General features: G+C 51.0%; 1 protein-coding gene across 2 annotated transcripts in view; it reads left to right on the top strand.

Annotated features, from left to right (window-relative positions):
* Positions 1-27,788, top strand: part of fbxl17 (F-box and leucine-rich repeat protein 17) — a 215,967-nt gene that overhangs the window by 179,619 nt on the left and 8,560 nt on the right. For both annotated transcript variants that reach the window (XM_035435910.1, XM_035435911.1), the window contains exon 9: positions 22,971-23,113. In XM_035435910.1, the coding sequence (XP_035291801.1) occupies positions 22,971-23,113 (143 nt within the window). The remainder of the gene's footprint in view (positions 1-22,970; positions 23,114-27,788) is intronic.

Raw genomic sequence — 27,788 nt, 5'->3', positions numbered from 1 at the left:
ACCTGACCTCAGTAAAGCAAAGTAAAAAAATGAAGCGAAAGGCTACGGCGGTGGATGTCAGAGAGAAGAAGTGCATTCTGGGCCGCGCGGTACAGACGTGTCCCGAATATCCGTCTTCGTCTCCGAGCGGCTGAGGCGTGTGCGGCGCTGTCTCCGGGACGGGGCGCGGTCACCAGGGGCCTGTTTATCGGTTTACTGTTGCCGTAGCGATGGCCGGCCTCCCCCATTTGCAGCGTGTGGTAAATTGCTCTAGTTAAGCTGCCCCCCCCCCCCCCCCCCGGCAAGGCCGGAAACGAGGTGGGGTGGGGGGTGGTGGGGGTGGTACCTCGGGGAACGGGGACTGATGCCACCGAAGTCGGCCAGACCTGCTAGGCTCGGCAAAACTCCGCCGTCCGAAATGGAAGTGGGGTTGGGGGGAGGGGGGTGAGGGGGGGGGGGGCGTTGTGTTTAACTGGGAGGCGCTCGGAACGACTGATTTTTAAAGTTCAGACGCGTCCCCCGCTGAGAGCAGCGATGGATTGCTGATCTTCTCGCTCTGCTGAATTCGGCTTTTCCTGGAAGAGGCTCTCGCCCTGCCGCAGGCCCCCTCACCTCTTCGTTTGCAGTCAGACTCGTTAATGTGGTGGACGTCCCGGGACTGCTCCTCCTAATGGGGGGGGGGGTACTGTCTGCTTTTTCAACACGAGGACCGCGGGTGTAAATCGTTCCACTTGCCCCTCCCTCTGACTCACTGCTTTCCTCTTACTGGTGGGGGAGAGGCCTCGCTGTTGAGCTGCTCTGCGGCTGATTGGTGGAGCGGAAGATCATGTGATCTGCGCTGTCCGTCCGTCTGTCTGTCTGTCTGGCTGCGGGGACCTCGGTTAAGAGGAGGGACTGAGGGACAAAGAAGTGGCTGTGTTGCTATGGTGACGGCAGAATGTGGGTGAGGGGGGTAACCCCCCCCCCCCCCCCCAGTTCGGGCTGTTCTCGGAACCCGCCACTTCCACTGGGCGGGTGACCCCGAGCGCTGTAGCGTGGCGACCGGCGAGGTTCCCCCCTCCCCCATCCCAGGGTGCAGTGACGGGAATTATGGGTAATAACGTGCCGGCTTATCCGGGCATGTGTCCCGCAGACACGCAAAGGTCAGAGGTCGCGGCTGAGACTGTGCCTGGCCTGCATCCAGAAGGGCATCTTTGTGCTGCTTCTCTTTCCCTCTCTCCTTTCCCTCTTCTGTTTCCATCTATATCTCCTTCCCTTCCCTCTCTCCTGTCTCTACTTCTGTTTTCTGTTTGTATCTCCTTCCCTTTCTCCTGTTGCTATTTTCCCTGTCTGTGTCTTCTTCACTCTCTCCTGTCTCTGCTTCTGTCTCTTTCTCTATCTTATCTCGCTTCTCTTCCCCTCTGTCCCCATCTCTCCTCTCTCTGCTGTGTTCTCACTCTTCTTGTCTCCCTCTTTTTCTGCTTTATACATTTTGCGTCATCTTTCTCTTTCTTGTTCCTTTTTTCTTTCCCTATTTCTGCTTCTCACCCACCTCTGTTCCCTTGATTTGCTTTTTTTTTCTTTCCTTCTCCATCCATCCACTGACAAACTCTTCTCTTCTTACCCCCCCCCCCCCCCAGATCCACCCAGGGGGGTATCAGAAAGACCCCCTTCCTGGGTCTATTGTGAATGAGGAGAAAATGGTGCCTGGGTACCTTTTTGTATAAAAAGAAGAAAGGAAGGGGGGAGAGGGCATGCAATGCACGGCAGAGGGCGGTGTGGGGGTGGGGGGTGTCGATCACCGATACCTGCCCCTATTCAGAGATGATTGGCAGGGAATAATGGAGGTTTTCATTGCCGTCCCCTGGAGAGGTCGGAACGAGCCCGCCGCCTGCTCCGCGGAGTCTCGCGCCCGCCTCCGTTCGCCGCAATCAGCGCCATTCTATACGACCCTCATTATAACGGTAACACGACTCCGCCGTTTACATAAATGGCGTACAGTTTGGCCATTGATAAAAGCAGCGGGGGTATTTTTTTTCCTTTTATGGTGGGACCTGCAAATCGGCTCTTAGTCTGAATAACAACAAAAAAAATCCATAAATAAAAAGAATGTCAAGCTGGCTTCCAGTTGAGCTAGCCTATGTAATTCATTCACTGCGCACATAGAAAAATGTCAGAGCATTTGATGAGCTAAAAAAAAAAACTGGGAAATAAAATCACGAGAAACTTCAGCAGCAGCACAATAAATTAAATCGTTTTAGTTTTTTCTTCAGATTAACTGTAAGATAAGCTTTATCATCATGATTTATCAGAGCCGTTGACCATGGCCGCGTAGCAACCGAAAAATAACGACACAACGGAACCAGACCCGTGTCTGATCTCATTGAAAACGAGATGTTTCCCAGTCAGCGCGAGTAAGCCTTTTATTTGTCAGGTAAAACCTCAGCTTTTTTCCGTCATTTCCAACAGCTATCATTTTGCAGCGGTGTTGAGTGCCGCACCCGCAGCTAATGATGTTTTATACGGGTTGTCTCGGACTTAACAGCGGACGCGCCCCGTCAAGGGGTCCATGCGCTACCATCTAAATTGCCTGCGCTCACCCGGGGCTAAAAGACTCTCGGAGAGCATCGCGGCTGTAATGCATGGGGCAATGATGCGTCCGCGCGCCGTCCTGGCTCTCCTCGCGGGGCGTTCATTAGTGCCTGTTTGAATTCAGCCTCGCGGCCGCGAGAGAAAACAGGCGCGGTCTCTTTTTCTTTCTTTCCTGCAGCCCTTCTTGTTTTGCGAGCGGCCGTCCGGACGGAAATTGAATGGCGCGGCGCAGTGACCGATGCGATGCGGGTCGCGTTTATTATTTTATTTTATTGGCAAAGGCTTCGCATCTTGGTTCAACTTGGGAGAAGGCCGCTCTTCAAATGTCAGCTTTTAGGCAGAAATTGCGTTCCGTGAAATTATATGAAGCCAGTTGAACTTAGTTATTCGAAAAGGTGCATTATGTTTTTTCTTTTTTCTTTCTTTTTTTTTTGAATCAGGGGTTTCACATACCCTTAATTTGTCTGTGATTGGTACATTTGAGAAATGTTTGGGTGTGATGCACCAGTCTGTTCTGGAATGCAGAAGCTTCTGTTGGTTTTGAATAAGAAGCATCTCGATAATAACATATTTTCAGTTGAGTCATATTGTGCAGAGGAAATTTAGTTATCTAAATATATCTGTCTATAAATGTCACATTTATATCTCATCTCTGAAATGAGAAATACTTTATATTACCTTTCTCATGTGTACTTGTTCCAATTGCCTGCTTAGTGCCTTATAAGTGGTCACCACAAGGGGGCAGACTTGTACCCCAGTGGCAGTTCACATTCTTAGTATTGAGCACCAGCTGAACTCATGGAAAACCAACGGTTTTGTTGTTGAGTACTGAACACCAGGCTCATTTGCTTTGTTTAAATCTTGACTGCCTAGTACTTCATTAAAAAATTGATGTCGCAGTAAAATGGTCAGTTTTGAATAAACTCTGATCGAAGCACTAGGCTACATTTTGCTGATATACCACATGTATTCCCTTGTGGACTCATTTAATCTCTGTTTAAACTGAAAGAGCCCGTAACATTTTACTGTGGTTTGGAATCTCATTATCAACTGTAATGCGAAACTACAAAAACAAACAAACAAAAAAAAAAAATAATTATATGAATGCCGTAGCCCTACAACCCGTTAAGAAACATTTCAAAGCCAGATCATTTCCGTCTTTCGGTGATGCTGAAACGGTAATCAATGCCCTCATTACCTCAGGGCTAAACTACTGTCATGCTGTATTGTACCGGTCGCAATGACAAGGCTCTCCTTAGCTTCTGTCAAATACCCCACAGTCCTGGCCGCCCTAGACCGGTTTCTGGTCTTAGCTGCAGTTGATGTTTGTGGTGCTTGTGTAGATTTAATGCATTAGCTACATGACTCAGTCCCAGAGAGCTCCTCAGTCCCGCTGACCGTTAGCCACAGGTCTCCCTGAAGCCATCGGAGAGTGGTTGTTTGTGCGAACCCAAAAACAGGTTTAGAAACTAACGGCGCTGAAGCTACACACGTTAAAAACGCGTATCATCCGAGCAGCCGTATTAAAAGAATAAGGGAATAAGCGCAGCGGACAGTTGGGTAAAATATGTTTGTTTTGTGATTTTCAGTAAGTTGAGCTGGTATCTTTTTTTTTTTTTTTAGCTCAGTTGCTCTTATGTTGCACTTGTGTGGTTATCAACGTGCTGCGTGTTACCGTTGAGTCACGTTTCTGTGATTTTCCCCCCACGCAATGTCATTACAACAGAACAAAACAAAACAACCAAACGGGGGTAGTCAGGAGCGGGTTCGTTGTTTTGATTAAAGGCAGAAAAACAGCCAATATCATGTTTTAACTCCGTTATCTCGGGAAACGGGGTGCTCTTCTCCTGTCACGTGACCGGCTCTGATCCAGGGGCTGGCCTTGGGCTTCTGGTTGTGCTGGTGCTGTGATTTTTCGTACAGGAGGGTGGGTCCAGGCTGGGCCATTTTAACAGGGAAAAAAACCCCTTCAGAACCATGTCAGAACCTAACTCTGTCAATGATATTATATTTTAATGCTTTATTTGTATTACTTATTTTAAAGTACATATTGCCAAAGTGTATTGATTTGTGAATTGGTTGTTGAAGTTATTATTATATTGTTGTTGTCGTAAAAATGCTTAACAATGAACAGGGATTTGAGGGTCACTTGTTTCTGACTGGCTGGTACTACCTCCTCCATCTCCAGGAGGTTGCCTTCTCTCTCTCTCTCTCTCTCTCTCAGCCTTGAATTCTCTTTGGCGTTTATCAGTGTCTGACAGGTCGGTGCCCCAGTAATTCTGAGCCGGACGGTCGCGCGCGGGGACACACTCCCGAATCACTTCTCCTGCCGGTCGCAAATAAAAAAAACAAAAAAAAAAACGGACTCCATTAATGTAATGAGTTTTAAATTTATGGAAGGGTATGAGCAGCGGCATTGTATCGCGGGGCAGTAACCCGCCGTACTTCGCAATGAGCTCCGTAAATCAGCGGGCCGCGTCACTGCTCGGCTTTTAGTGCCAACCGCATCGAGTCGGAGCGCCGCCGCCGCCGCCGCCAGCCGTCCGTAGGAAGCCATACAAGATTAATTCGCGGATGTTTTTTAAAAACGGGAAACATCTTGTTGCCGTGCCCCGCGCGCCCGGAGACATTTCGCAGGAAGACAGAGAGCGAGAACGAGCGAGAGAGATAAAGGGGAGAGAGAGAGAGAGATAGAGAAAGAGACTGTAGCTGCCGCGGTCGGAACCCTGCGCCGTTGCCGTGGCGATGGTGCGCCCCGGGTTAACCCTTGTGTAATCTTCATATTAGGTCTGAACCCTGTGTCCACGCGGTCAGAAATGACCCGCCCTTGCCGTCCCCCTGTAATAAAGAATCTCCATTGATTTTTAAGCCCAAAATTTAGTTTGCATGTTGAAAAACCATGTTACTGATCAACATGTTACTGATCATTACACATTATTATTATTATTATTATTATTATTATTATTATTATTATTTGCTGTAATAAATGTGCAGCACTCTTAAGTCTTGACAATTAATTTTTGTCCACTGTAGGGGACATGAGTCGGGCCTTAATTTCAAGAGCCATGTATTCTGCTATGCTGAAACCTACACTACAGTAAAAAAAAAACAAAAATAAAATAAAATTCAATAAAAAATAAAATAAATAATGTCTTGGAAAATATGTTTTTGCCATCCACTTTTTCTGCCAGGTTTCTGGAGGTTAGCTTTGATTATGATTTTTTTCTATTTCTATGTGTGCACTGCATAATTAAAAATATTAATATTTAAGTATAAAAAAAGATTGCGTTCTATTTTCAGCAAGGCCTAGCACATCACTATCCCATGAAATTATCACAGGAAAACCAATAATATTTCAATGCATTTTACTGAAACATAGCAATAGCATTCTTGAACTTTTTGTTTATTATTTTAGCGTTTGAGCACCAAGCACTTAACTTATTTTTGTTTCTTTTTGTATTTTGTTCAGGACTTCTCTGAGTGACTGACTTGGGTCGTTTTTGTTTGTTCTGTGTTATTGTGTAGGTGAGAGAGTAAAATACTGGAACTTCATTTGATGCCATGCGTGTATGTGTGTGCTATTTTTTATGGTTGTGCTTTTTTATTTTAATATTTATTATTTATTTTTTGATTGTGAAAGAAGAGAGGGAGAGACAAAGATATCCAGAGAAAATGGCCCCAGGTTCTTCACTGTGTTTCGTAGTTACTGTCAGTAATTTATTTATTAATACGTCGATTTGTCCGTCATTGATTTCATAACTGCAGAATCAAAGACCCGTTGGACGGTCACGGTTCCCTGATTTATATTTAATAAATAAAAAAGGCCCGTGTTTAACGTTTTATAATGGTAGAGTCACTCCAGGAAAAGTCATCAAATTGCCCAAAGAATTCTACTTAGGATGATTTCAGGCTCTTTCTTGGCCCGAGGAGGAGGACGACAGGAGGAAGGTCAGAGGAGCAGACTGGCCGTCTCAGTGAGCGGTGATGTCGTGGCTCTGGTCTCTCTAATGAGCAGCTCCGGAGAGTCCATCAGCGCCTGAGACCCCAGCCCCAGCATCCATCCCAGAGTTCTGAGCGCTTACCCGCCCCTGTGAGACGCACCGCCCTGCAGCCTCACCAGCGTGGAGCCGGCCGACCGCTCTCCCCGACGTTATTTCAGTTTTAATATATATGACTGTAAATATGAGGGCTGTTAGTGCAAGAGGGAGGGGGGCAATTAAACAGAGCTAAACAAATTTGGCTCTTATTATGATGACATTTTAACGCACAAGCTCTGAAGGTGCTGGGGTTAAGCTGCTTGTGTCAAGGCGCTATAAAATATTTTTATTTTTTTTGAAGCGTGTTGTGCTCAACGGCTGAGGAGTGGAAATGTGCCCCCCTCCATTCCCCCCCCCCCGCTCGGTATTTCATTTGGTCATTAACCTTCTGGCTCTGAAAAACGCTCCGATCGTAACTCCCCACCTGTCCAGAACCTGCAACCCCCCCCCCCCCCCCCCCCCCCCCCCGCACGATATATCTGGCTGTGCGGCGGGCCGCATCATGGCCCGGTTAAAATACGGCGTCGGCTTTACTGTAGCTTTAGCCTTCGCCACCTCGCCTCGACGACCGAAATTATCACCGGCTCCCCGTCAATAAGACCTTATAAGGCCTTTGGCGGGACGCGCGCCTCGAGATTTTTAACGTGCGCCCCGTGCGTCGCGTGCGAGCGGGCGGGCTGGCGGGCTGGCGTGATGCGAAACTTTGTGCGTTAAAATAAGGAATACAGTAACATTCCGTCCCCAGTACGAAACAGTCCAGAATTCGGTAGATGAGCACGTGACCTCCTTCCATAAAGTGGGGGGGGGGGGGGGACGCAGTGTCACTGTTCCATGGCTGAAGGGGCTGAGATCTGATTGGTTCTGAGCGCTGAGGGACGGGCGGTACTGCAGCGGTATTGACAGCTCCGCGCCGATGGGACCGCGTGCTCTGAGAGAGTGTGTGTGTGTGTGTGTGTGTGTGTGTGTGTGTGTGTGTGTCCGCTAGGCCGGTCAGACTCTTTTCACTGCTGTAATCCGGAAGAGGAGCTCATTATCATTTCCAAAAAAAAGTTCCTGTGAAGGTAGCGCCCCCATTCTCTCCCCCCCCCCCCCCCCGTTGCTTTTCTTCCCTTTCCTCTTTAATCCAGGGACGCGTTTGCCCCTCACCTGCCCCCCCCACCGCCACCCCACCCCAAGCCTGTTGTCAAGGTGATGTCTGCCGTGCGGGGGGGAATCTTGACTTCCCTTTATGCTTTATTTCCGGCTGTGACTGCGGTGCAATTTTCTACGGGTCGTCCCCGACGACAGGGCCCAGACAGCCACCTGGGGGTCGGGGGGTCGAGGGGGGGGGGCTTGGGGGGGGTTTAGTTTGGGGCTCCAGTGTCTGTGATGTCCCTTTATGTGTTTTGGGATGCACTACTGAGCACTGACCCTGCACCCCCAGTACAAAGCAACCCCCCCCCGCCCCCCCCCCGCCCACATTTCCTCTGTCCTCTCACTCCTGGTTCACCCCGCGCTGCCGCTGTAATCGGTCGCGTTTAAACGAGTGTGAAATTATTCTCCCCGACGGCCCTATGAATATCGAGAAAATGAAGGAGGAGGAGAAGAAAGAAAAAAAAAAAAAAAAAGTGGTACGTGGTCTCTAATGGCCGCATGGTGTCTCTAAGGGTTACATCGCGTTAGCAACCGTAACGCGGCGTCTCCAACGGTTACACGCCGCCTCCCGTGGTCACGGCGCTCCTGAGGGCTGCTCGGCGTTGGTAAGCGGTTATGCGCTGTCCTGAGTTCCCTGTGAGTTCGTGTCAGCCTTGGTAATGCCACGCGGTTGGTTGGTTGGGCGGGGCCGGGCTGAGTGATTGGCGGGTGGGTGACTCTGCTCTGGCTCGCTGGGAGGCGGGGCTAAGCCTCTTCGGCAAAGCTGCGAACTCAGTGAACCTGTGAGTGTTTCCTACAGACAGCGGACATTTATATAACATTTATACCTCTCTCCTTCTGTGTGTGTGTGTGTGTGTGTGTTAGGCCAACTCCCTTTCACTCTATATCTCCATCCATCTCCCTCTCTCTCTGCTTCGCCTGTCTCTCCCTCTCTCTCCCTCCCTCTCTCCCTCTCTCTCCCTCCCTCTTTCTACCTCCCAGTAGAGTTCTGAAAGTTTTTCAAAGCCACACGGATGCGGGTGTTGGCACACCTCCCCTATTGCATGAATAGTGATGGCTCCTGTGTCATGTGCATGGGAGTTTTTTTTGTTTTTGTTCTTTTTTTTAAAAAGGTTTATTTTAAGGGGTATCGGACCATAGCGGCCCCATCGCCCCACAGAACGGGGGTGTCCCGACGGCGGCAGGCCGTGACCTGTAGCGGAGAGGTCACGGGGGGCCCCCAAACCCCGGGGCCAGCGGGGTCACTGATCTGAGTGGCGGTTGGGTGGGTCTCACCCCCACCCCCCCCCCCCAAAATCGACCGCGGAAACCAAGGGGTGAGGCAGTCGGGGGTGTAGATCTGGGGTGAGGGGTGAAATGAGCTGCTGAACTTAGAAACAATGGGGGCGGGGGAAAAGTGCTGTATGACACTGGGTTTGTGGCCAGATGGTCATAGGTTCAAGTCCCCCCCCCCCCCCCCCCCCCCCAGATGGTCATAGGTTCAAGTCCCCCCCCCCCATCCTGTGGTTCTGTTGAGGAGGGTTAGGTTTGTGTTAGTACTCAGGTATGTGATGTTAACAGGTTATGTTGAGTGTTAAGAGTGGTATCCGGAAAGTGAGTTTGAGGAGAGCATGAGGGAGGAGTTTTTATAGCGAGACAAATGTGTGTGTGTGTGTGTAAGCAGCCTCTCAACTGTTTTGAGGAACTTGTAAATAGAAAAATTACATCCAGTAAACAGTCAACAGAGTAAACCTGTTTGTGCTGGTATATTAGCATGTGCAAACCCAGTTATGTTCACACTGTTTTCCTCTGTCCCTTGTTTTTTATCTTTCTCTTGTCAATACCCTCTTCTCTTTGGATATTCAGTCACTTAGCAACCCTCCCACTATAAAATTTCAAAACACTTCAGTTCCTATTGCCTGCATAATTACCTTTAGTGTAATTAATGAACCCTACTTGATTTTTTAAAAAGTTGTCCTTTTACAGCATAGTATGATTTTTTCGTAAAAATGTAAATCTATTTTTAGACTTGTGAAGTTCAGTATTCAAAATCTGTGTAGTTCTGGGCCTAAACATTTGAGTTTGCTTGGTTTCAAAATTACTTTGAAATTAGAATGTGTCAAAAAGCTTATTTGAAAGTTTTGTCTTTCACAGTTTATTTGAGAGAAAGGGAGAAAGGGATAGAGACAGAGAAAGAAGGAGAAAGACAGAGAGAGGGAGGGGCAGGGAGCGTGATCTTGCACTTTGGACATTTACCTGTTTGAGTTCTCTCTGGGTCAGGGAGGAGGGTATTTTGGGGTGGGGATGGGGGGGGGGCGGTTCACAGATTGCTACAAATTCTCTTGTTTGTTTTGTGGGGTGAATTTGAGATTGCGGGGTTCGATAAGGCAGAGGGGTGAGTGAAGCAGCCTTGGGGGGGGGTCACAGAGTTCGGCTCTCCCCCCTGACCTGCGGGGACCCCTCTCCTGCCAGGAACCCCCGATTCTCACACTCTTCTCCAGAAACCGAATCGCCCTGTTTATGTTCCATCTGGGTGGGCTGCCCAGGACGGGACGGTCCCAGTCATTTCTCTTTCCCGCTCTCCCCCAAACTCGCCTTGTTTCTGCTTATTTCTGCGTGCGCCTGTGTTTTTGGCAGGCGTACGTGGGCATAAACACCAAAGCAAGGCCCCTCCGCCATCGGAGCACGTCTGAGAGCGCTCTTTGATTTCCGCACCCGTCGTAAAAAAACGTCAGGCGGCAAATCATAATCAATCTCTGCTTTAATGACCGCTCAGAAGGCGCACTTAGCGAACAGACTTTTTAAAGAACCGCACTGTGATTTATCTTTAAGTGTTGGAGTGTAGTAATTATCTTTTATTCCTTTTGGCTCTGGATGTTGTTGGAGTCAGAGCTCTGTGCAGTGTGTTTGAGTCATAGCACTATGCTAACTCAGGAGTACTGCGCTATGCTAACTTGTGGAATTTAGGAACCAAAGCCTGTTTTCCACCGGAGGAACCAGGGCCGATTTTGGTTCCCGGGGCCCGGTTGCTGATCGGTCAGACGCAGTATTCGCGAGAATCGCCAAGCAGACGACAACAAAGCGCCATGTTTCAATACCGCCATCGGAAGAACAGTTAGCGCCGGCTACATCAGAGAGTGTGCAGGTTTTTGAAATGGACAACAAAAAATCAGACAAAATGGCGGACCGACGACAACTGCGCGAGGTGCGATGGGTACCCGGCCGCGGGACGAGGTTCGATTGGAGTCGGCGCCTCGTACCGAAAAGCCGTCCCAAAATATTTCTGTGAGTTTTAGCTCAAACGGTGCCAGGAAAAAAAAAGAAGAAGAAAAGAACTGAAGTGGGATTTACAGAAAAATGAAAGATTAAAGGCCACAGTGAAGCGGAGAGGCTCAGACCAAACAGTGAACGGTTTGGCGCAATGGCCGCACTTCTTGGCCACACGCTCTCCTACTTTTTTTGCAAAAATCTTAACGGTTCTGGCTTTCTGGGAAAGCAAACACAAACGCGCTCCAGGAGGCGTTTCAGTCCCCGTCGTGAATATTTCCTGCAGGGTTTTAGCTCCTCCAGACCCGTGGAAAAGGAGAGAACAGCTCTGCGGTGCGTTCTCTCTGTTCGCCTTTGGATTGACGTGCTGTGCGACTGGAAGAGAAAAGGAACGTTTTCCAGGCGGCCGTTCCAACGCGTTCAGTGAACGAGCGCGGGTTCGACCGGCCTGCTGCTGACAGGAGCTCATTCTTACGGTTTTTTTTTCCCTAAGCGATACGGTCGACTGAGAGCGGTGGCGTTCCACTGCGCTTATTAAACACACATGTGGAGCAGACCCGGTGCGATGACAGTCGGGCGATGTCTGGGCTGTTCCTCAGTTGTTTTGAGCGACGGCTCGGTCCAAGCTGGACGCGGCGAGACAGAGTGTGAGGCCTTCATGTGAACGTGGCCGTTTGCGATCTCCGGAGGAACCGCTTACGCGGAAAAATGCCGGACATGTTGATTAATGCGCCGAAGCAGAGGACGTCAGCAGGTGGGGGGGGTGGGGGGGAGCAGGGGGGGGGAGCGGGGGTCCCGTACAATAACATTGGCCGTCGTCCAGCGCGAAACGAACTCATTATTAACGGTCAAGACGTAAAATGAAAAATTTGTACTTCGTGATTACCTTTTTAATTACAAACTCTTTTATTCCTAATTACGTTAACGGAGATGAATTTTTTGGTTATCATCATCGTTTCCCCCGCGGTGTGAAAAGATTCCTTTGTAGGCCGCGTGGCTCTCCGGGACTAACGGACTCATTTACCCACGAGCCCCGTGTGTGTGTGTGTGGAATATCAGGGTAATTACAGGAGGCACACACTCACACGCACTCTCCTTTTAACCCATAAATCACGGAGACGCACGTGCCCGTGCCTGGAAACAGGCTTTCCCAAAACCCGCCGTCAGTCTGCGTCGCTTAATAAGGTCAGCGGGCGTCAGGAAGTATGACGGATCGCGAGATGAAATCATCGCAGGCGTCACTCGTCAGGTGGTCCTGGGGTTCCTGAGGTCTAACCCTCCTGAGAACGCAGGAACGCAAAGACAATTTTGGAGGTGAAAAAATGTCATGAACTTTTTTTTTGGGGGGAGGGGGCGGGGGGAGGGGGGGGAGTGGGTGAACGGTCTGCACCGTCCTACAGGGCAGTTATATCCAGGCTCGGAACCTCTCTCCTAGGAACTTGCACACTTTACGTTCCAACAGTGTTTCGACATCTCACACTGTAACGTTCCCACAACGTTTCAGCCAACAGGACTTCTGCTGTAGATTTACTCAGGGCTGTTTCGAGTATAAAGCAATGCTATTGGATCCCCTCAGCACTTTTCTGAGTAAACATCAATGCTATTGGACCCTCTCGGCAACGTTCTGAGTAAAAAGCAATGCTATTGGACCCTCTCGGCAACGTTCTGAGTAAAAAGCAATGCTATTGGATCCTCTCAGCAACGTTCTGAGTAAAAAGCAATGCTATTGGATCCTCTCAGCGCTGTTATGTGTAAAAAGCAATGCTGCTGGACCTTCTTTTTCTTCTTTCTTTTCCTCAGGTGTAACAGTTCTCAGTTAAAATTGGCATAAAAGTGAAGCATGAGCTTTGTGCTGTTCTACCCACACCTTGAGCAGTCTGCAGTTATTTATAGTAACAATAATTCTAAAAATAACACTACTACAAACTAATAATAATAATAATAATCATGGTCATCGTCATTTATCGTCATATAGCGTGTCTGTGTTTGGGTTGGGAAATGTCCAGGACATTGGGGGGGGGGCGGGTAGTGGACCCCCTCCTGTTTGTGCAAATGTGCCCTGGGGGGGTACATGTGGGGTTGGGTGGGGGGGGGGGGGGGTGTCTGAGAATCGGAGTCTGGGGCTGAAATGAGCTGAAGTTCTCGCAGGCCCGACAGCTTTTCTTCGTGGGAAAAACGTCCTTTCTTTTTTTACACCCCCCCCCCCCCCCCCCCCCCCCGTTTCTTTTTCTTTTTTTTTCCTTCCAGCGGCGGCGTCTCTTGTCATTTGTGAAATTAGTTTAATGACAGGCGGTCAGGCGGGTGGGCGGGGGGGGGGGGGGCGGGGGGGGCGCTCAGTCTGAGACGCCCCCCCTCACCCTGTCCCCCTGTGCCCCCCCGGGCAGGGTGGCGCAGCGTGACGCCTTCGGGCGGATCAATGGCTGTCAGGCTCCGTCACGCGTTCAGCTGCCCGAGTGTTAAGGTCGGATAAACCGGCCGGGGCTGCAGTCTAAAAGAGCTGGGCTGGGCCGGGCTAGGGGGCGGGGGGGGCGGGGGCGCGCGGGGGGGGGGGGTTTAGGTTTGGGATTAACCTCTGGGAGAATTACCCGCAGGAACAAGCCCTTTTAAAGAGCGGGGTTGGGGGGGGGGGGGCAGCTGGACCCCGAGCCCTTTGATGCGCTGGGCCGGGACGTTTATGTTAAATTAAGGACCATTAGCGGGCGGGTCGGCCTCCTGAATGGGGCCCTCGGCCCCGATTCTCATCCTGCGTCTGTGGGGCAGCTCCGCTCCGAACGCTGGACTTCCTGCTCCTCTCCCTGCCCCGCGTGCGTGTGCTGGAGCAGAGGTCACGCAGAGGTCACGCGCTGGTCACTCTACGGGAAACCAGCGCGCTGTAAATGACTTAAACAGGTGTGTGTGTACTGTGTGTGTGTTCGATTCTCTGGATATTGTGCACCGATTTGTGAATATATGTATGCGTGGTATAATGTGTTCATACATGTGTTTCGCATGTACATGTGTGTGTGTGTTCGTGTGTGTGTGCACATGTGTGATAGTTTTCATGTTCTGCCTGCCTTGTTTTGTGTCATTGTCCCAGATCACAGAAAACCCCTGGATGCAGTTGCTCCTTTCCTCCACCGAGGGGTGCTGTTTGTGCAGGGTGATGTTGGGCGGGTGGGTAGGGTCATGGAGATGACGGCTGCCACATGGCTGTCTCAGCACCATGGGAACATTCTCAGTCCCCCCTCCTATCCAATCAGCTCCCTCCACTCACACTGCCCCAATGCATTGTGGGAGTTAGGGAGTGCTCAGGTTCAGGAAGTAAGGACAAGCTTCTCTGGCCTTGACCACAGATTCTTTAGACTCATCAGATACTTAAACCTGCCGATAGATACAGTTAGTTAAACCCAGCGGACTCTGTGACCCTCCAGGACTGGAATTAAACCCACAGCCACTGTGGCCCTCCAGGACTGGAATTAAACCTGCAGACCCTGTGGCCCTCCAGTACTGGAGTTAAACCTGCAGACACTGCGGCCCTCCAGGACTGGAGTTAAACCTGCAGACCCTGTGGCCCTCCATGACTGGAGTTAAACCTGCAGGCGCTGCGGCCCTCCAGGACTGGATTGAGACAATCCTGGCATTGATTCGGGTTTCAAAATAAGAGCTCCGGTGGTCAAGCCCCAGAGTGACATCATTACCTTTTGATTTCACGTTTATACGCCTGTATTATTTACCTAAGAGAAACGGGCCAGCTCGTTACACCCCCCTTTACGGGCCGTGCCATAGCTTTAAATTTAGTGTCTAATAAGGGTGATGTCATTTCAGTGAGGTAAAAGAACGTATTTATGTACAGTGTGCCTACGCGTTGGAGCACAGAGACTGAGGGGTGCCTCGAATGGAGCCGCTGTTTTTATCGTCTGAGAGAACGGGGTCCTCTGTCAACATGCCGAAATAAAATGTTTTTTTTTTTTGGGTTGAGACCTCTGAGTTGAAATCGGGACGAAGGAGCTGGGACTGCGCAAGGGCGAACCCCAATTTACAGAGAGCGAGGGGGTCCCGGCCAGGGGCAGGACCCCCACGTTACAGTCCCGATAATGGCCCCCTGAACCCTCCCCACCCCCACCCCATTCTGGGTTCTGGTTAAGTTGTCAGTGCACAGTCTGAATGCAGGCCTGATGACTAGGTGCATTGTGGGAAGGGAGGGCTCCAGTACTCCATCTGGACGGGCACCGTCCCCAACAATCGCAAAATGTCCGATTTCCCGTCTCACAGATTTTTATTATAATTGTTTTTATTATTATTACGTTTTGGCTGTTCGTCATCATGGCTGTGTTTTTATTTGTGAAAGAGGGAGATAGAGAGAGGGAGGGAGAGAGAGATAGAGGGAGGGAGGAAGGGAGAGAGAGAGAGGCTGGGTTTGTGAGAGAGAGATAGAGGGGAGGGAATGTAGGGAGAGAGAGAGGAAATGGAATGGGAGAGAGCGATAGAGTGAGGGAGGGAGGAAGGGAGAGAGAGAGGAGGGTGATGGAGGGAGAGAGAGAGGGAGGGGGAGAGAGATAGAGGGACAGAGGAAGGGAGAGAGATAGAGAGATGGAGGGGGAGAGAGATAGACGGAGGAAGGGAGTGAGAGAGGCTGGGTTTGTGAGAGAGATAGAGTGGAGGGAATGTAGGGAGAGAGAGAGAGGAGGGTGATGGAGGGAGAGCGGGGGGGAGGGAGGAGGAGAGTTGTGGGACGCTGTTTGAAGCGTGCCTGTTATTTGCGGCTCCTGCAGCCGACGGGTCAAGGACCCCGTCCTTCTTTACGACCCACGGGGGGTGGGGGGGGGGGGGGGGGGGGTCCTGAATTTATGGGCCTCTGCTCTTCCCCTCTGGGCAGGGACTACAGAACAGCGGCTCCTGCCCCACGTAATCACATTAGCCCTGGTACACAGGACCCAATTACTACAAACTGACTTTTAATTAAAGTGTTTTATTCGGGTATGGAGAAAGGGGCACCGAACTGCGTCCCCCCCCCCCCGGACGCGTCGACGCTAGCCCCGCTAACGGGCTCACTGCAGCTGCTTTCCGTTAAACGCCGAGGAGATGTACCGCTCGATACAGACGGATTTCTGCGATCACTCTGAAGCTTTTTTCTGCTTTTAAAGTTATGCTTTCTTTCTCCTTATTCCGTGTTCTTTCTTTCACTGGACGAGGAGATGAGTAGCTTTGTGATGTTTGGCCGCGTGCTGGTCTTCACATGGTAGCTCCTAATTGCATTTAAGACGTCTTCCCCGCCAAAAAGGGATTAGCCAAATCTGCCAATCACGCGGCCTTTTGAACGTTGTTTTAATTTCCCCTCCCGACTCACATTTTCCACAGAAGCGCGGTTGTGTTGCTGGTTGTTGTTGTTGTTAGCGCTCGGCCCGCGCGCGCTCCTGTGGCGGGCTGTGTGTAACGGCGGGAGTAAACGGAGAGGGGGATTGTGGGTAGGCTGTTTATCTCCCCGGTGCTGTGTACGCTGGGCTCCCTTTGAGGCCTTGGCCTCGCGCTTGCGGATGATGAGCGTGCGCTTTCCCTGTGGGAACGGCGCCGTGTCGGCTGTCCCTCAGCGTGTGTGTGTGTGTGTGTGTGTGTGTGTGTGTGTGTGTGTGTGTGTGAGTGTGAGTGTGAGTGTGAGTGTGAGTGTGAGTGTGAGTGTGAGTGTGAGTGTGAGTGTGAGTGTGAGTGCGTGTCAGCGCATGCCAGGAGTGTTTCAGTCAGAGCCATTTTGTCTCTTGGCACTTGGGTGCTGTGAGGTCATCGGAGTGCGACGCCTTCCCTCTTCCTCCCCAGCCCTCTGAGGTCATCAGGGTGCGACGCACACCATCCTGACCATTGGTCCATTGCCTGAGTGTGAGTCTTCTCTTCTCCCTGGTTAGGACCCCCGTAAAGGACACTGATCTTAGGACAGGGTCCTCATATACGTGCCCAAAAGCAGAACAGAGCAGTCTGGTTTAACACTGACCGAAGCAGAACCAAACACCCCCCTCTCCCCCCCGCCCCCCCACCACCCCGAACCCCCCAGCTATTTAATTTCCTGCATGGACTGGCTTCCTCTCAGTTGGTTTGTGTCCTGCTCGTCTCGCAGCGGATTCAGATGCGGAGTCGCTGTTAATTTATTTCTACGGCTGTAATTCGATTTGCGTTTTTTGTGCCAGAGCGAACCTTTCCCTTTCAGAGCGGAGAGAGCCGAGGCAGGGCAGCCAGTCTCTCACATTTCTGCATAATCCAATAATGACCAATAAAAACCCACATTTTTGTATCGGTCTGTAAAAAAAAAAAAAACAAGTCATTTTCTTTTTTCCGTTTGTTTAGACGCATGTGCACTGGACAGGGGTTCAAGGTCCTTCCGATCTTGCGGGTGAAATCTCATTTGAATGTCGCATTAAATGGATGCTGCAGAAATGTCTGAATGTAGTCGGGACTTGTTTTACACGGTGTGCCTGAATGCGATGTGTCCCTACATCGGACTTTCAAATCGATTTTTAGTTTTATTTTTTATTCTGCTGGTAGAGACGAGAGCGGGCTCTTAAAGGGGGGGGGGGGGGCGTAAATGTCTTTTTTTTTTGGGGGGGCTGGTGGGGGTGCTTTCAGGACTTTCTATCTGTCTGAAAATCCTGCCGGTCTCTTCTGAGAGGGCAGTAAGGCCAGGCTGCCGTTCGGCCTTGTTTCTCCTGCTGATACTGTGAGTGTAAACCGCGCTACCCAAAGTCATGTGTAAGTCATTTTGGCCAAAGGGGCTGCAGGAGGAGCGGGAGAGCAAGCGAGGGGGGGGCGGGGGGGGGGGTAGGAGGGGGGTCTCCTGTGCGTGGAGAATATGCTTAATCATATTCCAATGCCTGACCTAATGTAAGTCATGGCGCTCTAATAATAGGTGTATCGCTGATGCTTTTACAGATTGGGGGGGGGGCGGGGGGGGAATAAAAGCTCACTTCTGTTTTTGATCCTTTTCATGGGAAAGGATTTGTGGCTTATGGTTTTAAAAAAAATAAAATAGAATGAGGCAGAAAAAGAAAAATAGTTTGCCGGTTAAAAATGAGATACGACAGCCGTGCTCTTGCGCGAACGGAACGACGGTAATTCTGCCTCTTCTCTTTACCGTGAGCTTTTCGTTTTTTTCTTTTTCTTTTTCTTTTTCGGATAATCTTGTTTAGATTTTCATATCGTGGCTGCGGAGGGCATTATGAGTGTTTGAATTCAGGAACGGAGAGAGGCATGAATCTCCATTAAATCACGGGGCCAACAGTCATTTCCCACAATCCAATTGTCTTTGGGTTTAGCCTATTTGAAAAGGGGAAAAAAATAATAATCTATTAGTTAAACCTTCTCCCTCTCTGCTCTGCAAAAACACATAGCGATCACTTGCATACACAACGACAAACAATCATGCAAAACAAAAAAATATTACATTTATTCATGGATTTATTTACATATATAAATTCAGCTTATTTTTTAAAGATGTCTTTCAAATGTAGCTATCTTGCCAGAACAGAAAAAGATTAGAAAGATATGAATACATTATTTACAACAAAACAAAAAGTTATTTTGGAGGCTTCTATGAAGGTGACATCAGTATTGACCTCCTGTGCCTCCCTGACATACTTCATCATCATCATCATCATCATCATCATCACCATCCTCCTCTTCTTTCCTTGGTTCTTCTTCCAGCTACTGCAGCCTTGATGCTGTTCAACAGTAGGAGGCAGAACGAGTTAAAAGAACACCATTAATTAACCGCCGTTAACTGCCGCCTGTAATCGTGCGTTTCACACGTGCTGTGCACTAACGCGGAACACGTGCTCTGTGTGCTCTCGGCACTGTGAGCGCGCGGCACTTTCTGCGCCGTGGATTTCTCGTAATCGTGTGTTTCTAATCGAGCGTCGGGGACCGGCGGAACCCAGTGGAAATGTCCGCGGGGGGAACATATGGAGCCAATAAGGCTGAGCCCGAACCCAGGAGCGGGGCGGGGCCACGGCGGGACCACGTCGGGACCCGGGGAAACTGCTGAGCAAAGCCTGGAAGAGGAGCGGAGCGGTAGCCAGTGGTCTGAGTGGCGTGCACGTTAACGTCCGCGGGCTAGTGAGGAGTCCCACGGCAGCCGTTTTGTAGCGCCAGTAATCGAGACGGAGTCAGGCACGAGGAGGGGGGGACGGGGACAGCCCAGGGGCCCGCGGGTCATTCGCCATGTCCTCGAATGACCCGCGAATATTGCGTTTTTGTGCGTTTCTTATTGGAGGAGGCGTGCGCTGGACGCCGCCCAAGTGTCCTGTTCTGCTTTCCTAGGAGCCGTGTCAGGTGAGGGTGGGCTTTAAGGTGGGCCTGTGCTGTTAGGACGGCAGGGTTTTCGGTGTGCCCTATTGCCCCAGCTCTGGCTGCTGCCTGCCACCCCGCAGGGCGCTGCATAATTGCCCCCCGGCCTTACCCCAGGAGGGCAGATTCCATTTAGCAGGTAGTCCTGAGCAATTCCGTCACACCAATATGGAGATTGATACCTGTGTGACCACCGGGGAGCTTATGAACATATGAATATGATGTGATGGTGTATGAATAAAACCGGTCCTAATACAGACCCCTGAGGGACCCCAGAGTTAGCAGGGGTCATGGAGTACACATACACCGCTCCTCAGCTACTCCTAAAATAGACATCCACACAGGCGTGAATGTGTCTGTGGTGGATTGTGTGTGTGTGTGTGTGTGTGCTGTGTGGTTATAAGAAATTAATGTGTATGTTCATGATTTTTCTAAATTTACTGCTTCATAACTAGCTTCAAGATTCTGCTTCATAACTCAAGTGCAAGACTCTCTGGAGTGTTATTTCTTATTTAGTTGTTCATTTTTTCATTTTTCTGTTGTGGCCCGGTCCAGTTGGAAGCAATGTTGCTTTGCAGAAGGGGGTTCCGTACTGGAAATGTTTCCAGATGTAACGATGAAAGGTCAGTTACACACGGGATCGTACACACACGCACGCACGCACGCACGCACGCACGCACACACACACACACACACACACACACAGGGAGAGTCTCATGTGCAGTGTGGTCTATTTTCCGGAGGATGGCGGGTGAACCGCCTCATTGCGGCTTGCTTCAGTCTCCTGTCAATCAGTGCTTCCCTCCTAACCCGAGCCCCGCCCCCTTCCGTCTCCCATCATGCCTTTTTTCTTTCGTGTCGCTTCATTTATATCTGGACAGGAAATCATTATCCATCTGGAGAGGCCATTTCCTGCTGTTATGACCACTCACCATTCACTGGTGTGAAGAGGAGTAGTGGATGTTGAGTGTGTGTGTGTGTGTGTGTGTGTGTGTGTCTGCGTGTGTGTGTTTCTTTAACTCGATGCTGTAAGATCCACCATGTTTTATGAAGAATTGAATTGTTTATCTTCCCTTTTTTTTCTGAGTGGAAGTACGGTTACTCATATTCTCTGGCACAATGGGGATTATAATGCGTGTTGTAATTGTACTGTGATTAATAATGTGATTATAATGTGTGTTTGCAGGTAATAATTTAGCACCTGTTGGCTGCTGCGTTTTACTGCAGATGATGTGTGTGAAATATGGGGCGGTGCTGTGCTGCGCGGGCTGGCCTGGCGTTATCTAATCTGGGCTCGGCTGCTACGGTCTGTTTTGTCTGGGTTATTCCCTCACTGCCGACAGTCAGAGTTCCGGCCTCTTCTCTCTCAGGTTGAGACTCGAGTGGTCACCTGACCCAGCGCTTCAGCGGTTCGCCTGACCGACGGAGCGTTCCGGAAGCAGGACGCCGCCGTCTCTGTGAGTCCCGCGCTGCTCTGGAGGGCCGCGCCGTCTGCTGCGTCTGCAGCGGAGCGCGGGTGCGAGAGAGGGGGGCGGAGACGGCCGCCAGATGTGCAGCAGGCGGAAAGTTCCAGACTCCTCAGTCAGTCGCTGACTGCGCTGGCTGCTGTGTTGATGCTTACATTATATGTTTATATATTCCCCCAACTACACATTTATTACCCCCCTACTGCCCCGACACCCCCCACTCCCTTTGCCCTCGTTCACCTTCAGTGAACTCTTCAAGTAGTCCATCTTGAAAAGGGTGGCTCTGGTTGGCTGAGATGGGGGTTGTTGTGTCTCTGATTGGCTGAGAGTCAGTAGTGGCTGTGTTTGTGGATGTTGTGTTTCTGATTGGCTTTGTTTGAGGATGGGATGGTTCTGATTGGCTGCGTTTCGGGATGCAATAGTTCTGATTGGCTGAGGCAGGCGGATGCAGTGGCCTGATTGGCCATTGTTGTGTTGTGTGTGTGTGAGTGTGTGTGTGTGTGTCAGGTCTGGGCTGTGTGTGTGTGTGTGTGTGTGTGTGTGTGTGTGTTAGGTCTGGGCTGTGTGTGTGTGTGTGTGTTAGGTCTGGGCTGTGTGTGTGTGTGTGTGTCAGGTCTGGGCTGTGTGTGTGTGTGTGTGTGTGTGTCAGGTCTGGGCTGAGTGCATATCTATGCTGATTGCGTTCACTGGGACGCAGTAAAGGTTTGTTTGCTCCTTTGTTCCCGGTCGGGCGGTCAGGCCTGGTTATTGCCGGCGTGTGTTTGTGGTTCTTATCTAAATGAGGACCGTGGTGACCGCGGCATGCGATCTGCACCCAGACCCCCGTCTGACTAAACAAACGGCTTTATCTCTCCAGCGCCGCCCTGTCACGGGGCGAGAGGGGTGCTTCCCCAAAATCCCCCGCAGCCTGGAAACGGCCCCCGCCGCCGTCGCCAAGGCCGCCTGCCGCGCGACCCCCCCGCCGCGCCGATACTTCCTGTTTCCGCTCTCTCGATTCTTCTTCGTCTTCCTCCCTTCTCTTATCTTCCCTTATTTCCTCCATCCCTCCATCCCCCGTGCTGGGGGACCTGCACGGGACGCTGGAAGTCTCTGAATGGGGTTGTGATGTACCCCCTGCAGGAGGGCACTGGGTTGAGTCTGCTCTTCCCACGCCCCCATGCTGGACTCTTTCCCCGTTGGAGTGTTGTTTGGGTCGAGTGCAGACGACTTTCCCGCGATGGAAGATTGCGTGTTCAGATGAAATCTTGACCTTGACCATTTATGTTTTTTTTTCTTTGCCTCCTGTTCTTCTTTTTCACCGCTTTCCTTTTCTCTTCAGCCCCCTCTTCCTCCTCCTTGTCTCTCATTCTTCCCTTCGCTCCACCTGTCCTTCCGTACGTTCACCCGCTTGGACCGCAGGGCTATGATCCGTGTTGTGACCGGGTTAGGAACGTAAGACCGGGGGTGTGGGGGGGTGTGGGGGGGTGGAGCCCATCGCATGGCGGCAGTTTCTGCTCGGGTTCGACCCGCCACGGCGGTCGTGGTCCCGGTGTGGGGAGCTCAGCACCGATTCCACCGTGCGGGGAAGGGGGCGTCCCGCTATGGCGGTCGCCGCGGTAACCCTCCGTTGCCCCCGGGTTACCACTTGCTCACCGGCTGACTCGTGTGAACGGGTAGTCTGGAGCGCAGTCTGAGCGGGGGGGGGGGGGGGGGGGCGTCGTGGTGATTGATGGCTCTTGATTTTATTTTATTTTATTATTTTTTGGGCGGTTTGTGGCGATCAGATGTTCCTCACAGGAAGGAGCGTAATCTGTGGACTCAGCTGCGCTCTCCCTGGCCTCCGTCTGCTGGAGGAGACGCAGATGGATGTTTGTTTCATTTTTTACCGTCCTCCTGTCGTTCTCTCCTCCTCGCTGCCTCTCGCACCATCTCTCTTTCTCCCGCTGTCTCTCTCTTTCTTCCTTTTCCTGTCTTTCTCTTTCTCCCCTCTTTCCTTCCATCTCTCTCGCTCTCTTTTTCTTGCTTTCAGTCTCCCCTTCCTCCTCTCTCTCTCTTTCCCACAGCAGGTTTTCAGAAGTTTACTCAGAAGCGTGTTCAGTGTGAAGTGTTGAGTATGTCACTGTACTACAGAGTTTGATATGCAAATGAGAACAGGTGATAACAATGATATTCTTTTCCTCTCTCCCTCCTCCACCTCCCTCTCCCTCCCTCTCTCTCTCTCCCTTCCTCCCTCCCTCTCTCTCTTCCTCAGCTCTGATAGCCATTGGGAAGTACAGCAGCACCATAGAGACGGTGGATGCTGGCTGGTGTAAGGAGATCACGGACCAGGGCGCCACCCAGATCGCCAAGAGCAGCAAGTCCCTGCGCTACCTGGGTCTGATGAGGTGTGACAAGGTAAGCCCCGCCCCCCCAGGGCCAGCCCCGCCCCGCCCAACCCCACCCAACCCCGTTTCCCGGGAAACGGCTACAGACGGTGCCGATCGATTGGCCCTCACCCGTCTCAGGAGAGCTGAGATCACAGACAGGGATCTCGTCCCGGCTTGTCTCCAATTAGAACGTTCTGGAAGAGAAACCCCCCCCCGCCCATTTTCCTGCCCCCCCAGCGTGGATTACACACACGCTCTCTCCACAGAGGAACAGCTCTTCGGCGTACATCGATACGCGATGCCGCTCGGTCGCCGTCGGTTACGCTCTCGCTCGCTCGGCTCTGAGGGCGAGTTGAGATTCGATCGACTGTTTGGGAAAAGCCCGTGGCGCGTTATTGTGGGAAATTTTTAATTCGTGACTTTGAATGAATTTCCCCGGCTGGCGTGCAGCTGAGTGACCTCAGTGTTTCGGGCATAGAGGAGACACGGTGTCCGCAGGCCCAGAGCGCTGTGAGAGCAGAGCCCTCTCTGCCTCCGCCCGCACACAATGAGCGCGTGCACGAAATTCTGATATTCTGAGGCGTTTTTTTTTTTTTTTTTTTTGGGGGGGGCAACTCTTGGTTTCCATGGACTCATGGGTGCAGAAAAGTGCTGTGTGTGTTTGGGTCAGGGTGCGCGTGATTGGTCAGAACAAGCCCTGTGATGGCCCTCGTTTCCATCCCCCTTTCCCCGTCTTTTCTCTTGGGTCTGCATCCCTCTCTCCATCCCTCTTTCTCTTCTAAACCTGGAGAGATATTTGTCATACGCACTGTACTGATTTTCCTTAGGGTGAGGGCATGGGGGCCAGGGAGGGAGAGAGGGGGAGGGGGAGAGATGGATGGAGAAAGAGAGGAGGGGGGAAGAGAGAGGGAAAAAGGGATGGATGGAGAGAGAGAGAGAGGGCTGTGAAATTTGAAGGTAGATGTAATATCAGGCGTTAATCCGAAGAGATTTGCTGGACGGTGATGCTGGAGTGGAGGGGTGGGGGGGTAGATGGGGGGGTTTCGGGGGGGGGGGGGGGGGGGGAGGGGGGTCAGGTTGTCCTTTTGAGGGGGGGTTTGAGTGCAGAGTCTCAGTCTGACTGACCCTGCTGCTCACCTCCGATAAGAAAACAGAGCAGAGACTTTCACAGCTGCTACTGCTACCTTCACTGGGAAAATAAGGGCAAGCGTGTGTGTGTGTGTGTGTGTGTTTGTGTGTGTGTGTGTGTGTGTGTGTGTGTGTGTGTGTGTGAGAGGGAGAGAGAGAGAGAGACAGAGGGAGAGAGAGAGTAACAGAGAAACAGAGAGAAAGAGAGATGGAGGGGTGACATTCTGGATGCTCTCTGGCTCTGTCTCCACCTCCTCTCTCTCTAGCAGTGCAGTATTAGAGCACGTGCGCTTGCTTAACAGCGAAGGGATTTCTGTAATTATCACAAACGAGCGTCTCTTAACTGTACTGTAAACCTTCTGAACGGCTCGCCTGTCTGAAAGTAAAGGTTAATGCGTTACATTTCCCTTTATCCAGGGGGATTTTAAACATAATACTGTATTAAATTATGTGTGTGAGTATGGATTAATATGAGCCCTTTGTGTGCGCAGTTATTAGCTGGTAATATTCAGTGTTAAGTGCTGCAGAAGGAGCTGCAGAGCCCTGGCTGGGAATCGAACCTGCAACCTCCTGGTCATTCAGTCCAGTTTTTTGGCCGATATGCTACTGCCACTGAAAGTTTATTTTTGGTAGGCACTCGAGCTTGCAAAAGAAAGAGAAAAACAAGGGATAGAAAGGAAGAATAGAAGAGTAACATTAGAGTAATAGAGCAGAAACCAGGTAGCCTAGCGACAGAGGGGGCGTGGCACCAGAAGTTTAGAGATAACTCCACCCTTTTTAATCTCACTTCCTGTCTGGATTGGGCCAGCATGACAAAGCCCCTCCTACAGGAAGTGTCTGGCGCTCAGACATAGCCCCTCCCACAGGAAGTGCCTGGCGCTCGGACGGGGGTCTGATTTCCCCTGGCATTGCATGAGTTCTCCGCTCCGTTTGTTCTCTCTGGCGACGACCCTGTCATGTGATTACAAACAGGGGAGCTCCGCCCCTATCGCCAGCAGAGTCTGTGTGACTGGGTTACCCCTCTTTTCTCTCCCTCTCTCCCATTCTCTCTCTCTGCCTCCCTCCCTCCCTTGCTCTCTGTTTCCCTCTCTCCCTTTCTCTCTCTCCCAGCCTCCCTCTCTCCCTTTCCCTCTCTCTGCCTCCCTCCCTCCCTCTCTATTTCCCTCTCTCCCTCCCTCCCTCTTTCTCTGTCTCGTTTTTTCATTCTTCCCCCCCGCCTCTCTCCTTCCCCCCCTCTCTCCCTCTGTTACCGGGCTTCACACATGGACTTCAGAGGCAGATTTATTGGGTACAAATGTGTAGTGCGGGGTTAAAGCTCTCCTGGTGCTAGCTCACGGAGCTCAGTGAAGGGCCCTGTGATCCTGTGTGTGCTGTAAATTGCCTTTCTTTTTTAGTTCAGTGGCTTAATCATGTCCAGGAAATGTGCAAATGTATTCAATTTCATGGTGGAACAAGGGTTGTATTTTCTTAACGAGAAAAGTGTGTGTGTGTGTGTGTGTGTGTGTGTGTTTGTTTTTGAAGACATAAACATCTTACTTCTTTGTCTCACGTCTTTATTTCTCGCTGTCAAATGAGTTTTGTTTTTTTAAGCCCTTTTTTTACTTCTCGTTTCTAATTGCCATAGAAACAAGACTAATCGTTGCAGAGAATGGTGTGCAGTTGACCTGTTTCAGGTGGTGGGTGGGGGGGAGGGGGGGTGGGTGGATGGGTGGTTGGTGGTGGGCGGGAGGTGGGAGGGAAATACCTTAACTCTCCTGCACACAAAATGATCACTTGTATTTGTTCGCGGGTTTATTGTAGCCCTGCGTTTGCGTTGAGTGACAGAGGAATGTGGCCGTAGAACAGAGCAGCTGTGATTCGCCCAGTGAACAGCGAGCGGGGGTGGGGAAAAAAAAACAAAACAGCGGCGACGCATAAACGCACAGAGCGTCGCCGCTAGCGACAGTTTCCCGCGATTACCCGCCAGAGCAGCGAGCCCGCCTTGGTTTAGCCCGCGCCCGGCTCTCTCCCTGATGGACCGTGGCGTCCGGCGTTACTCACCCTCCATCACGCTAACGCTTCTCACCGGGCTCCACCGCCGTCTGTAACCGCCACGTTTTTTCTGTGTTATCACATTTCCTGTCCCTGGCCGTGCTGAAAGGTCGTTTGGATTCAAGGGGGTAATTCCACCTTGTTGTCCCCATTTTGATGGACGCCAGCAAAGGGAATAGCGTTTTGGATGTGACTAAAGCGCTTCTAGAGACACCCCAAGTTTTGCACACCCTCTAACTCACTCTGTGACTGGACGGCTCCCCCTGTGCATGTGCAGTACCACCTCTTCACCACTAGGTGGTGGAAGCGTGCGAACGAATGATTGGGCAGGGCGGTCTCTGGATCTGAACCCTGCCCCATATCAGTCACCCGGACCCTCTCAGCCATCTGGTCCCCTGAACAGATGGATGGATACGAAAAGCTTAATTTCCTCCCGAAAAAGAAAGTAATGTCGAATTTTTATTTATTTATTTATTTATTTATATCTTTTTCAGCTGGATCTTTTGTGTCATGGGTCAGCGCCACTTAGGCCGATGCAGGCCCGCGCAAATGAAATTAGATTTTGGAATTACCCCTCTCCCTCGTAGATCAGTCTCGGACCAATTAAAAAATCTATCTGGAAGCCTGGTGCCTGGGCCTCATTTGGATTAAGTGCGTTAAGGCAGAGCTGGCCTTCCCTGGGCTCTGCGCGTCCCGTCCTGGGCGGAGGGGATGAGCTTTGCGGATTGGAACCCGTTTCCTCTGCTCAGGTGGCTGAACGAACAAACAAACAAACAGCCGCGGGGCAAACCCGCCAGGAAAGTCTCGTTCCACGTCCTCACTTCACACAAAATGGCCGAACTTTGCTGAGATGTTTTTTTTTTTTGCTTTGCGCTGTCCAGGGTGTTTTTTTTTTTTGTGAGATTTTGTTCAGTGTCCGCTCTCCCCCGTCCCGGGGCCTGGGAATCGTGACTGGGGTCTGAACCCGGCGTGATTGGCTGCAGCTCGGAAAGGGTTTAGCCAGGGCTTGATTTTTGGGATGGCTCTTAGCGAGGTCCTGCTCAGGTGATTTCAGAGGCAACAGTGAAGGGCTGTTGTAATCTCTAATGCTGTGTTGTTCTGTGGGGCAGGTTTGTACCCAAGATGGCCGTGGCTTGGGGAATACGCACACAGAATATGAGCTCTGCTCGGTTTAGAGCAGGGCTGGGCAACCCCATTCCTGGTGGGCCAGGGCGGGTTTTCACGGTCACCAGCAACACTGGCTAATCAGCTGAATACTCTCGTGCTGATTTAACTGCAGATTAGACCGCAGTGAGATTTTTCATGTTTGGAACAGTCTTCGGCTGTCATTCGCGAATTTAAGGAACATGGATACATTTTCAGTTACCAAGCGATTAGGCTCGTTAAATAATTAAGAGCCGAAGTTGGCACGGAATCCCAAAGCGGATTTGGACCCTTGCCCACCCCTGGCGTTGGAATCCCCGGTTGTCGTCGCTCGTTCTCCGCGAGCTTTGGAGTTGGGCTCCTCCCCCTCAAAGTGAGGAATCTGAAACCGTTGACTCTCG

This window comes from Anguilla anguilla, chromosome 10, assembly GCF_013347855.1.
Source record: "Anguilla anguilla isolate fAngAng1 chromosome 10, fAngAng1.pri, whole genome shotgun sequence".
NCBI lineage: Eukaryota > Metazoa > Chordata > Actinopteri > Anguilliformes > Anguillidae > Anguilla > Anguilla anguilla.
The sequence above is the reverse complement of the archived record's forward strand: the minus strand, read 5'-3'. Positions and strand labels throughout refer to the sequence as shown.